Below are 13,917 nucleotides of genomic sequence, written 5' to 3'. Positions count from 1 at the left end.
CTAGTGATGATATTGGTGATAGACGATGGGTCAGGTCATTGTCATTGGTATCATGGTACTTCCATTCAATGACAAGATCATTCAACAATACCCTATACATCAATATATCTGCAAGTCTAGATTATGAACCAGATGTACAACTACTCAACAATGACTCACATATCCTCAATAATGACACAATGATGATAGATTCATTGTATGATGTAATATATCATCTAAACATTGATGATACTAACAAGTACTCATTATATCAAATACAATCAATCAAGTCAATAACATTACATGGTGCCGTAACAAGTCTACAGTGTAGACACTTTAGTCATCCATCATATACATTGGAGCATAAAGTACAAAGTATAAAGTCATTATTCAATCAGTTACAACTCCAATCGATATCAATCAACATTGATAGAGTATATTGTATACAAGTGGCACAACTCATTGATCGATATGGTCTATGTCTACAATCTATCCAATCATTGGTTATCAATCATATCAATCCATTATCATTCAATCAAATGTTACCTTCAATCATTGGCAACAACATCAAGTCACTCATCCTAAGAGTATTGGTATCGGGAGGGACACAACAAGACCTCTACGACAAGAATGAGATTGGACGTCCTTGGATGCAAGCATTGACCGACTGCCTGCCTACGCACTTCCCCAACATCAAGTCGTTGACAATCTATGATCAATGCATGGCCTACCACTCTGGCTATGGACTATACATCATGGAAAATCCTGACCAATTCTATGGAACACTCTCAAAGCTGTCGAGACTCGAATCGCTCTCAATCAATGTGTCTCCATCATGCTGTCACAACTTTGATGATGGCTCCGAGTCAAACGTTCCTGAACTTCTGAGATACATTCAACGCAGTCCAGAGCTCAAGTCACTGGCCCTATTCAATCCATTGCCCAGTGCTGCCCAAGTCCTTGAAGTGCCTATCCTGCTCGACTACATGTTCACCGATGTTACATGTTCACTTCAACATATCACATTGGACTTGTCCAACTTCATTGACATGCCAATGTTACAAAGAAGACTGGATACACTCTGTATTAGTGGTGGAGCGATATCAATAAGATCAATGGGACAGATTGAACAACTCAAACAACATGTCAATGACATACTCGATCTGTCTCGGATGCACATTGACACGAGAGGGATGGATCCAGACATGATCAAGACTATCCTATCACCAGCTACCTTTGTTGGAAGAGTCTACAAACCACCCAAGTACATCGGCAACACAGAGTCGAGACAATACAAGCATAAACGTTTGTTATGGATGTATCCAAACGTCCAACATATGTACATTTAATAATTGATTATATATATTACAGAATCGATCGATCATCCTTTTAACAATGATGTACTCTCTGTTGGAACACCAACATCGATAGAGATATCATTGATCCAGTTATTTCCAACTGCTGGAACATATAATACATGAGGATTCATTGGTGCCATCATGTTGTATGGCATTATTTGAGGTGGTAGTTGTACTTGAATGGATTGATTCCAAACTGGTTGAAGTGGTGGTCTATTAGGGTATGTGATCTTTAACTATGTTGGGAATCATCCATGTCAGTAAGTTGTCTTTTGAGTGATTGATTGATCAATACTTACATCATAATTATTCTTATGATGATAATAAAACTCAATGATTACTCCTCGTCCATTGAATAAATTGTTGTAATCCTTGACTCTTGCCTCATAGTATGCCTTTCTCTATTATTATGGTTCCATGTTTGATTATGAGTGATTGGAATAGTTCCATGATCGATTGAGTGATTGGTACATGTGTGGTTTAGTGATGGAATAGTTCCATGATTGATTGATTGAATGAATGATTGAGTGAGTGATTGATATGATGCCTGCCTTCAACTTACCTTCTTAACCATTGAATTCCAGAAGTATAAAGGAGTGGAGATACCTCCAAATAGTAGTATAATGATTCCAATTATCTTGATGGTATGTATTGTTCCATTTGATGATGATATAGAGTTTAAGATCAAAATAGATATTAATGCACAGAATACACATGTCACTAATGAAACACCGAATGACTTATCACCCGATGTTGGTCTATTATTGAATGATGCCACCATATCTTTAAACTCCTGTTCATCCATCCATCCAATCAATTCAGGCAACAACTCATTGTCGAATGGACTGGACGGTACATCAGGTTTGACCTTTGGTACTGTGATCACATTCATCTTGTGATCCAACAAAGTTATGTATAATAATAAGTAATAGTAGTAGTTGTAGTGGTTGTAGGTTATGAAGTAATTGGATTGAAGTTGGAGTTGGACTTTGGATTGTTGATGATCCGAAATGGAAGTCTTCGTCCCACCCCACCTGGCAAATTATTTCAATCCTTTGGGTAGATGAAAGTTCAAAGTGGGATTCAAAATGGGGACATGACCAGGTTCATGCATTCTTCAATTTATAGTCATAGATACAATAGAGATAGAGATAGAGAGACCTGTCTATTGATTGTTGTTCATTGTTTGTTTATTGATTGATTGTTTGTTTGATTGATCGATTAAGAGAGAGAGAGCAACAACAACATGTTTATGACACAGAGCTTCAAGGCAGTAGACTGTCCATTCCAGAATGGTTGTATACTTGGTGACCTATGTTACTTTGGTCATGGACATCAACTGCAGCAGCAACAACAACAACACTTGATGCAGCAGCCACTACAACAACAACCAATACCGATAATACCTCAACAACAACAGCCATTCATTCAACAACCATCATATTACAATCAACAATCCCAGCAGTACTCACAACAGTTCCAACAACCAATGCCAATGAATATGCCAATGAACAATAACATACCAGTTGTATACAATCAACAAGCACCACTGATACAGCCACAAGTAGTAGCACAACAACCAATTGTACAGCCTCAGCAACAGATATACCAACAACAACAACAACAGATGGTACAACCACAACAACAACAACATAGACCTGGTATTGTACCACCACAACAGCAGCATCAACATCAGCATCAGCAACAGACTACAACACCTCTGGTAACCGACCCAAGGAAGCGCTCATTGACGCCGGCAACACAGACCCAACCTCAAACACAGACACCATCATCGCTCACCTCACCCACTGCACTTCCCGTATCACCAATCAAGTCAAAGACTACAGCAACAACTACAGCAACAGTCAACAATGATGAACAGCCACCAAAGAAACATCTAAAGGTCGAGCCACTCTCACCAACATCAACATCATCACCATCCAAGCCGACAACTACAGCTTCAAGTACCAACACACCATCGACTACATCACCGGCAATCGATCTACTTCAGGTCAAGACATCGATGTGGAACCCATCGCTACAGGGTGCAACGGCCAAGCCACCCAAAGAGATGCTGGACATCATTCAGAACCAAGAACAACTCGACCCAGCTCGTTGGAGTGCTCTAGGTATCGAGGTCAGCCAACTCCCAATGATACCAGTGGAGACTAGGACCAAAGTGCCAAGGTTCGCTCGTCAAGCGTATGTACACATGCATCTTACTCGTTCATTCATTCAATCAATTAATCAATCAATCCAATCAAATCAATCAATCTAGTATCCTGTTATATATCCTCGAGAAGTGCATGGATGTATTGAATGGCGATGTGTCGGAATCAATCCAAGCGGCCAAGGCTATCGAGTCTAAGTTATACTCTATTGCTGTGAGCAAGAATGGTATGTCCATGTCCTCAGAAGTAACATCTGCCCATGACTAACAACCAACCAATCACTGGCCAATAGTATACCTCAATCTAGTTTCAAAGGAATTGTCAAACTATCTCAAAGAGTTAAAGCCTCCTGAAGAAGAGGTTAAGCCTGAGACCGACCCCAAGGAATCGGCGAAGGATGATGGAGAGACAGAGAATGAGGAAGAGGAGGCAGTTCATAAGGACGACGACCAAACAATGGATGAAGGTCAACAAGATGAACAGGAGGAAGAGGACGATGATGAGGAGCTCACTGAAGTTGAAGAAGACGAGGAGTGATCTGTGATGATGGACCCGGTGTGAGCAATTCCAATTCAACCCCAATGATCAGATTCAACCTTGGTGAACTCAAGGGACACCTCTGGTCCTTTGCAAAAATTAAAAAAGAAGAATCTTCTTGTGACTGGTTGGTTATCTCTCTCACTCAATCAATATATATAATAATCAAACAACAACATTGACATACTTATATACATATATTTTACAATAACATAATATAATAGAGATAGAGTGATTGATTGACCTTTAAAAGTTGATTGAGAAGTGATGGCAACATCATCACCTCCACAACAACATCAGAATAAACAACAATCAATGTCATCATCACCAATAATGAATATACTCAATCAATCTACTTCAGTAGCGGCAGCAGCAGCAGCAGCAGCAACAGGATACGACACGATGATGGAGTCATTGCCATTATTGATTAGAAACATACCTTTGACCTCATGGCCAAAGGCCTGCCAGCCACATTCAATGATAAAGTGTGCCATCAGTGATGGTGCCGTCTCGACCTTTATTGCAGTGCTCAGTGGCAGTGATGCCCAGCAGAAGAAACAATTACAGGTACTCAATATTGGAGGCGTGGCATCAAGTCTATCATTGAGCTACCGCCGCAGCAGCGCATCCAATGAAATGGATTTGATCTCATCGATTGCCGCGTCGAGCTCACAGAATGTGGACACCACTTTGAACAATGTCGAGCTCACTACGTTGGCCGAGCTGACCAACAGCTCGATGCTGGGCGTTGACGCCGCCCACTCAATCACCCAGTTCCAATGGTGTCGTCCACTTCCCCTGCACTCGACCATCGCGCTCTACGCCAGCGAGGCAGAGGCCGCACATGACACACCGGCCATCCTGGCCTTCACATCGATATCCAACAACAAAACACGTCTACACATTGTGTCCATCTTCCCGGAGCACTCTATCGCTCTGAACAAGACTGCGGCGGGCTTGCTCAAGCGACTCAAGAAGCCACTCAGTGTCATTTCATCCGACTCCAAGGACTTGTTCACCTCATCCGCTAAGCTGTTCAGCTCTGGATCCTTCCAATGTCACTCATACGTGATTGAATACAACAGTCTCATGGCACTCATTGAGGTCGAGCCATCATCAGGTATGCAGTCGACTGAGATCGACACCCCTGCCTATCCACAAACATACTGACCTTTCCTCCCCTCCCCTCTCCCAGACCCATCAATGGAACTGATCTCTTGCGACCGTCTAGGTACAGTCGTGTTGCTATTGAACGCGGATAGAGTGGTCGTCATCAAGATTAGACAGTTTGACAGCAGGTTCGTCATGTACGTCGAGAGGCACTTTAGTCTAGCGCCTCAGGTTGATGATGAAGATGATGATGAGGATGATGATGATGAGGAGAATGGTAACAAGAACAAAGTGGAAGAAGAAGAAGAAGACAAGAAACATAAGATACCTGATGAGTTGGTGATCAAGTCCATCGACAAATGGATATTCATCATGCGAAGAAATGTAACAACAGGCGTCGTACACGTCGATGTTTGGAGCATCAACGGACGACAGCGCGGCAGCATCAACATCTGGGACTATCTACAAAAGCACAATGCTGCCACCAACGAAGGTATGTCATGTCTTTAATTGGATGCATCCCAAAGACAGTGCACTAACATCGAGCAGACTCGAACACAGCCATTATGAGGGACTTCTCAGTGTCGTCGGACAAGGAGACAATGACACTTAGGGACGATAAACAAAGAATCTATGTCATTGCATTGGATACATACTTCCAGAGGACGCCGCAGACTCACTTTGACACTGATGTGGTCTTGTTCAATAAGGAGAGTTGGCTCGAGCAGGAGGACCGCGCTCACAAGGGCGACGACAATGACGAAGACAATGACGAAGAAAACGAAGATGACGAAGAAGAAGACGACGAAGAATCGATTGACAAATGACATGTGCTTGGTACATTGGTTCGAGACTGAGGACAGCACATTCGTGCCGATGGATGCCGAGAAGGAGTACGACGCCATGGTGTCATGGCTGCCGAATCGATCCATTCAATATCCTTTCAACGGATTCAAGATCAACAATTCACAGCTGCTCCAACAGCAGCAGCAACAGCAGCTTCAACCATCGCAGCAGGGTGGTGCGGGTGGTAGTCGCGGCACTATCTCCCGAGGACACTCAAGAGAGAATTCATACTCGATGTCAAGGTCATTGTCGATCGCCGACCTCAACCACGACCAGCTCGACACATCTGGCGGGCTCAACGCATCGCAGGCGTTACCAAACAACAACGGCCCAACATTACTTGGTAATAACGTGCCAATGTTGATCGAGCACTGCTACCAGATCTCTGGCGTCGTGCCCGAGATGGATGCCACGTTGTACAAGGTCGAGGGCCAGTCGATGTGGATCACTCCTAAAGTGATCGTATTTCAAAGGGACTTTGCAAAGCGAGTTGACGGCGATGCATCCTCGTCGGCGTCCGAGCCTCAGACACAGACAGAGTACTACCTATTCAGTCGAACTGATCATGGAAAGGTGGCGCATCACATATTTGACGAGCGTATGCAGTCGATCATGCTGCATGACCAATCATTCTACTTCATCAGCAGCAGTGGACTCAATGTGATCATGATTGATCAGAACCAGCAACAGATACTCAACAACTTGATCATGTACGAGGGTAGCGCCAGCGCCAACTACCTATGCGCGCTCAACAATTGGAACAAACGCGACCTCAAGATCCACGCACTGCAACTCGGTCTCAAGTACCGCCAGCTGGACGTGGTGGAGCCCGCACTCAAGAGTCTGGACCTGGACCAGCAACTCATTGGCAGTCGACTGCTAGTCAACACCATCCTCGAGTACACTGCCAACGCGTCCAACGCCAACGTGCACAACGAGTCATTCACATCAGATCTGCTGCACATTGGCATGAACTTCATTGGTCTGATCATCAAGGACCGCGCCTCGCTGGTCCATTCGGCCATCAGCTCTCAGTCCAACGTGGGCGACATCAACTTCAACTGGACTGAGACGCTGACCACCCCCCTGAACGAGGCCAACCTCACACTCTCATCGCTCAACGTTATCCTCTCACCGAGCCACTCGCACTTTACCAATCAACCGGGCGCCAATACACACAGCAGCGCGCAACTCGAGGACATCAACTCGCCCATCCAGGACCTGCTCAACTTTACAACGATTCTAGAAGCATTCCGCATGTTCCAGAAACAGCAACAGCCAAGCGCAAGCAAGCAGCAGCACTCATACGCCAACCGTCACCCCATCAACATCGCGGGCGGTGGACATGGCGGCATGAGTCAGGGCGCCTACGTGCTCTCGACCGATGAGATCGATATGGGACCCTGGTTTGAGGGTCTACGCGAGCGCTGGGAGCGCATGGAGGAGTTGGAGATCGTCAAAGAGTCGCTGGCAAACAACACTATCTCATCTGTGATAGCATTTATCAATTGGAAGCGCGAGAAGCATGGTCTGTTGATGCCATCTGGCGCGGCAGCATCACAGGACGACTTGTTGCGCATCAGTGGAAGCATAAGTAACGCGAGTGCAGGAGGCAACTCAGACGCCATGAGCCAGCGTGATGGAGGCATTGGCGGCCTCCCCAAGATCATCCCGCCCACTGGAACCTTCACTTTGGCTCACTTTAGACAGATCGCCGCATGCCTGGTCTACCAGGCCATCAGCCAGGACCAGCTGGAGCAGGCGATCAAGTTCCTGTCTCACCTGGGCCAGCCAATCGTGCCCCATCTCAAGCAGATCGCATTGAGTACATCGCGTCGAGGCATCCGTAATCTTTTGCTAGAGGCGCTTGCCAACCACCCCATGGCCAAGGATACTTCCATCTTCTCTGCCGACTTCCTGGCGTTGATGGAGTTCGCCAAGCACATGGAGAAGCTCTACCCCAACGCAAGCTACTACCGCGAGTTCTCTCGTCTCTCGTTCAAATGGCGCCCCTTCCAAGAGTCCAAGCCGTCACAGTTGCTACTTCAGAATGCTTCGGCGCAGAACCTTTCACTTTCGCGCCAAGGCAGCTTCGACACGCAGACCACTGACGATGACCTCAAGCCATTATGCCAGGAGGTCGACGACATCCTGCCAGACACAGAGAACAACTACGGCTTCCACATCGTCACACACAACATTGGAGGCAGCAGCAACAACATCTATCAGCAGTCCAACGTATACAGTAGCGGCTATCTGCGACCCAACGCGGTGCCAAGCGGCCCTATCGACCTCAACACTGGCAGTCGCAACCTTATCACTCTATATCCGCCCATCAAGAACGAGCCAGGCAGCATGCCCTACTATGCGAACGAGGGCGGCGATGGATACAGTCACTTCACACTCAACTGGGCGTCGCGATGGTCACACGACACACGCGAGCGCATTCTGATCGATCGCCAATTCGAGTTGGACAAGCGTGACCGTTTCTCCAAGCTGTTGTTCGCCGTGTCTCATTCCCGCGCACAAGATGTCATTACATGGGTCGACTCGCTCACGCCTCCTGAGCTGCAGTACTTCCGCTCGCTCATCCTGCAGGATACTGCTTCGGTTGCCTCTGCCTCACCTGCACCCGAACTGGTCGAGGTGCACCAGGCCATCCTGCGTGCGGTCTGTATCTCGCCACCATACATTCGCGAGGTGCTACTCAATCAGCTGGCCAAGCATCGCGTGTTCCTTCTCGACGTGGAGACAGCCCCGTTGTTCTATATTGAGAGTCGCGAGAAGAATACCAGCCGCGAGCACTTGCTCCTGAAGCGTCTGGCCATCTCCCAACAGCTGTTCCCCACGCTCAGCAACGGCATCGTCCAATCACACGCCTATCCACTCAATCACTTGCTGCCCATCGGCCAGTCGGCCCCATTCCATAGTTTCTTCATTCGCTTCTGCATTGAGAAGAAGTTGTTGTTGCTGCTGTCCACTTACCTGCAGGCGTACAACCTGGCCACCACTCAATCAGTGCGCGCTGAACACACTGGAATCATGCAGCTCGATATGCTCGCACCTGAAGCTGAGCTCCTCTTCCTGTTGCGTTCGCGCACCGCCTCGGACCTGCTGCGCGCCAACGTCGTCAACATTGCCACGGCTTTGCGCATCGCTGCCCCATCGTCGTCGGCCGGCCTTGACGGCTTCATCTCTGCAGTCAACAGTGCTCTGGACGCTGGTCGTCCGATGATGGCTCTGGCTGCAATGATCTACGCGCCCGTATCGATCGCCAGCCTCGTCAGCGAGGTCACAGAGCTGGGCGCCAAGATCAACATGCCCCCACTGCTTGATCACCTGCGTACTCAATCACCAACGCTACACGCACTCTTCTCGCGATTGGAGAAGTCCAATCACTCACGAATCAATCAAAAGTCGAGACTAGCCAAGCAATCAAAGCCACGCGATATTGTCAGCTCCAAGGCTGACATCACCCTATCAGAGCTACTCGAGGCCAACTCAATCTTCAACCTCTCCTCGCTGTTTGGAGCGATTGGCGCCGACCCGCTCTCAGTGCGCGTGCCAGACTTTGCACTCACATCATTCAAGGAAGGCTACATCGACCGTATCGACGTGTTCTATTACCTCGAAAAAGGTCGTCCATTGCGCGCATTCCGATTCTTTGCCGCCCAAGCCCTGGCCAAGGCTGGCTCATCAGCGCGCAACGATGACAAGCTGCATCTGACGGTGGAGCAGACAAAGATCATTGGATGGCTGATCAGATCGTTCGCACTCAAGAGAGTGAACGACAACACATCGGTCTGTGCCGCGATTGCCTTCTTGGAGCTTGCCTCTTTGGATTATCTGGCGGCCATGGTCAAGGTGGACATCTGTGTGGCCAAACGCATCATCACAGCCAAGCAGGCGGCAGCGTCCGAGTCCGACGCCGACTCGGCCCAGCCCATCGGCTCCAGCTCCAACGACATCATCAATGTGTTCTTGTCGATGTACACGTCGCCAGACCTGATCCCCGCGACCTGGGCTATGTCCGAACCTCTCGACTCTAATGGCCCGGCTCAAGCCGTGCCCGGCACGCCCATCGCCAAGATTATCAATGCCTTTGAGGACTCAATCGCGCTCGACGAGCCGCTGAGTGAGAATGACTCAAACTGGGCCGTCCTGGCACGTTTCTGCAAGGTGCACAACGTGGCCAAGCTCACACGTCGCCTGGAGAACTGGGCTCGTCACGACAACTGGCTGGCCTTCCTATACGAGGCCCAACAACACGAGTTCCCCCTGCCACAGGTACGCCAGATCGTACGACAGTTCAGCAACCAGGGTATCCGCTCTCATCTGACTCTGATCCTGGAGGGCGTTGCCAACGAGCGCACACGCAATCTGCCTCCCACCCCACAACCGCCCCCCTCTGAGCTTATCTCACTCTCATTGCAGTACCATCCAATCGAGCCATCCAAGCTCAACAATGACATTGTAGGCTACCTGTTGGCATCATTCAGATCACAAGACCCTGGCAACTATCTCCTTTACTACGCTGTCCAACATAGTCGCGCACTTCTCACTGTCCTTGCTTGTGTCTGCGCCGCGTCAACACACCACAGCGACATCACCACCATTGGATGTCTGGTCACCTGGCTCATTGTAAATGTGCCCTCACTGTCCTCACACCTGAATGGCAATCAGACATTGATGCTCGAGCCTGGCGATGCGATGATGGAGACCACTGGCGACGTGCCCCCACAGCGACGATGGGGCTACGACGATCTGTGCGCATCAATCAATCATATTATCCAGCAGCGCAAGACATACCTCCTTATCCAGGGCTTCAAGATCTTCATGCCCAACAACCCTCTCAAGAACTTCCTGCGCTTCATCAACCAGTTCCATCAGTATCGTTTCGAGGAGTCTGAGCAAAGTCTCGGACTGTTCATCGCCGAGACACAGAGCCACGCCGACAACAAGGAGAGCGCAGACGCGCGTCTCGTCGTCATTGACGTGTGCGAGCGTCTCGTCGACCTGTTCACATCGTACGAGCGCGAGCACTTCCTGGACATCCTTCACCGCAGCGGCCTGTCCACGGTGTTCTCCACGCTGCACTCCACACTGCACCTGCTTAAGCGCACAATGCTCGAGGATAAGAACATCCGCCTCGACCCCAAAATCATCATCCAGCAGCTGATCGAGAAGAGCCTGTTTGAGGAGGCGCGCAAGTACTCCAACGAGAACAACTTGGACAAGGACATCATCACGTTGGCCGAGGTCGAGTCGCTCGTGGCCCATTACAAGCAAGGCTGTCTGTGGGAGATCGAGCAGGAGCGCATCAACCTGTGGAAGAAGTGTCAGCAATACTTCATCCTGCACGGCTGTCGCCCCGAGGTTGCCGGAGACTTCTTCAATCAGATCGGGGCCAAGCTGCTGCCATCCAACGAGAAGGTCTTCCTGCTCACGACGACGATCGAGTGGTACGAGCGCAAGCCGACGCCCAACGTCTTCCAGATCGAGGACCTGAGGAAACAGATCCTTCTCATCTCTGTGGGTCTGTCGCTCGAGTCGGACAACTCAGAGGACCGCGACTCGACCTCCAATTCAGTGTCGCCGTCCACATCTCCAGGTCGTGCATCGCACCTGCCCCATTCATCATTCGCCTCGCCCATTCCTTCGCCATCGTCCTCCCTGTCCTCATCGCCCAATGACAACGAGCCTGGCATGCACTCATCGCGACGCTACAGGTACAGTGTGTCCCCGCCTCAAGGCCCATCGCCAATGGATTCACGACAACTGGCATCGACGCCAACAAACACCTCATCCTCGACGCCACTGGCCTACCTCTCGCCAGCCAAGCCATCGCGCATGGACCTAGTGCTGGACGCAAAGGGACTTGACAATGTCATTGCCAAACTTCTCAACAGCGGCAACTTTGTGCAGGCGGAGCAGATCTCCAAGCAGTTTAACTTCAAGAGCTTGGACTATGAGATCATTCAGACGATGCTGCAGGTGGCCAACAAGACCATCTCGACCAGCCCCCACTCATTCTCGCCAACCGTACTAACAGCACTCGAACAGAGCTTCAACGGCCTGAAGTGGTTGAAGCAGCAGCAACAGATGAATGAGAATGGCGTCCCATCGCAGTCCTTCCACCTGGCACAGACTGTCCTCTCACCCACCATGACAGCCTCGATGCAGGCCAATCCCATCGCCGGCACCCTCGAAGTGCTTGCATCATGCTGCCAACACGCCAAAGAGGCGGCCAAGGCCATCACGACCAAGTACAACGTCAGCCAGAAGATGTCGATGAGCTTCTCGGACCCTCAGCTCGAGAACCACTTTGGCATCGTCAATCTGTTGCTGATGCAGGGCAAGGAGTGCTTCCGTTTGATCAAGTCGTTCATCTCCACCAATCACATGGACACCGTTCGTTTGAACGAGCAGCTGGCCGACAACTTTGCCAAGGCCGTCAAGGCGTTCTTCCCCTCATCCAAAGGCATCACTACGTCAATGTCCAACATGGACCTCTCAGGCTCATCAAAGAACATGTCGCCAACTGGTGGCGAACAATCCCCTCCCACTCAATCCGCGGCCAAGAATGGCATCGACCCCAACTGGTCGTCCGAGGAGTTCCACGAGTATGTTAGACTTGGACGCGACCCATTCTCTTTTGGAATGCGCCTACTTGAGGCCACTGGCATCGACTTTGACAAGTCAGCCATCACAAGCTCCCCCATCGTTGGCAAACCCAGCATCATGTCGCCCTTTGGCATGGAAGCAGAGGTGGAACTATTTGTCCGCGCACACTTCTGTTTTGTAGTAGCGTGCAGTGTTGATGGCTCCATTCTTGTGCAGAACATTGTCAAGTCTCGAATCAACTACTACGCCGAAGCCAATCAGTTCAAGCTACTGGTGCGCATCATCACTGGCATGCAATCATACAATGAACTACAGGGTATCCTTGACATCCTGTTGCAACACGACAGTTTTGAACTACTGCTACGCAAGAAGATCAATCAACACGAGGACAGCAATGGCCTGAAGCTCGCACTGCACAGCTACCTGCTAAAGAAACAGCCACTCTACCAGGAGAAGCTGGAGATGCTCTTCTACCGTTTCAACATGCATCGCGAGATCGCTGCACTGCACGAGCAAAAGGCAAGGACTTTGTTGGAGGGCGCCACACGCGACCCAAAGGCACCCATCAACAACTACATCAAGGACTTGTTGGCAGCGATGAAGGGATTCTTGGACGCCGCAGACAACTATGCCAAGGAACGATCCAATCGTACCTCTCAACAATGTGTGGCCATGGGCACTTTGGTCGCGCTACAAATCAAACTTCCAGACATCAAGTTGATCAATCTCAAGGTGGCCGAAGCAAGACAAGTGATGGCATCACGACAACAATTCCGCGAGTCCCTAATCATTGCCAACGCATACAACATCAATGCCTACTCTGAGTGGGTCAAGTAAGTGTTGTGGTAGCGCGGTGTTGAGTCTCAGAGTTGGACATGACATGTACTAATCAATCAATCACTCAACCAACCATAGTGTACTCTTCCAACAAGTGATGTGTCTTGGCAATTATACTTTCCTCCAGGAGTATATCTCCAACTTCTCAACATCACAACACTTGTGCCACGACCTGATCAAACGTGTAAAGACAGACAGTCTCAAGGCTACCAAAGTGCAACATGTAAAACACTTCCTTCTCAACTTTGTAAACGATAAGCACGTCCGATATGACCTGGCCAAGGAGATGCAGTTCGAAGACATCGCCAACCAGACCTACCAGAGCACTCTTGGCATTGGCTACTTCAAGTCCACCGGCGCATCAACAGCATCGCCAGCCAAGAAGCTCAACCTGATATAAATAGTCACCGATCGACAGACACTAGTATAGTTATAAATAGAATAGAATACAAGGG

At 49.1% G+C, this 13,917-nt stretch overlaps 5 protein-coding genes across 5 annotated transcripts; all 5 read left to right on the top strand.

Annotated features, from left to right (window-relative positions):
- Nucleotides 1-518: 518 nt before the first annotated feature.
- On the top strand, nucleotides 519-1,460 carry SAMD00019534_005750 (hypothetical protein; the record flags this gene model as incomplete). The annotated part of the gene is made up of 2 exons (XM_012904008.1): nucleotides 519-1,284; nucleotides 1,351-1,460. 2 exons carry the CDS (start codon nucleotides 519-521, stop codon nucleotides 1,458-1,460), a joined length of 876 nt encoding a protein of 291 aa, XP_012759462.1.
- Nucleotides 1,461-2,583: 1,123 nt separating this feature from the next.
- On the top strand, nucleotides 2,584-4,042 carry SAMD00019534_005740 (hypothetical protein; the record flags this gene model as incomplete). Its single annotated transcript, XM_012904007.1, has 3 exons — nucleotides 2,584-3,539; nucleotides 3,616-3,734; nucleotides 3,801-4,042. Coding segments are annotated over 3 exons (1,317 nt in total), but the record flags the coding sequence as incomplete, so codon positions are not given.
- Nucleotides 4,043-4,312: 270 nt separating this feature from the next.
- On the top strand, nucleotides 4,313-5,215 carry SAMD00019534_005730 (hypothetical protein; the record flags this gene model as incomplete). Its single annotated transcript, XM_012904006.1, has 1 exon — nucleotides 4,313-5,215. The coding sequence occupies one exon, from the start codon at nucleotides 4,313-4,315 to the stop codon at nucleotides 5,213-5,215; it is 903 nt and encodes a 300-aa protein (XP_012759460.1).
- Nucleotides 5,216-5,248: 33 nt separating this feature from the next.
- Nucleotides 5,249-5,982, top strand: SAMD00019534_005720 (hypothetical protein; the record flags this gene model as incomplete). Its single annotated transcript, XM_012904005.1, has 2 exons — nucleotides 5,249-5,648; nucleotides 5,717-5,982. 2 exons carry the CDS (start codon nucleotides 5,249-5,251, stop codon nucleotides 5,980-5,982), a joined length of 666 nt encoding a protein of 221 aa, XP_012759459.1.
- Nucleotides 5,983-6,031: 49 nt separating this feature from the next.
- SAMD00019534_005710 (hypothetical protein) lies at nucleotides 6,032-13,862 on the top strand (the record flags this gene model as incomplete). The annotated part of the gene is made up of 2 exons (XM_012904004.1): nucleotides 6,032-13,458; nucleotides 13,541-13,862. The coding sequence occupies 2 exons, from the start codon at nucleotides 6,032-6,034 to the stop codon at nucleotides 13,860-13,862; spliced, it is 7,749 nt and encodes a 2,582-aa protein (XP_012759458.1).
- Between the last annotated feature and the right edge of the window lie 55 nt (nucleotides 13,863-13,917).

Source organism: Acytostelium subglobosum, assembly GCF_000787575.1.
Source record: "Acytostelium subglobosum LB1 DNA, scaffold: scaffold1, whole genome shotgun sequence".
Classification (NCBI taxonomy): domain Eukaryota; phylum Evosea; class Eumycetozoa; order Acytosteliales; family Acytosteliaceae; genus Acytostelium; species Acytostelium subglobosum.
The sequence above is the reverse complement of the archived record's forward strand: the minus strand, read 5'-3'. Positions and strand labels throughout refer to the sequence as shown.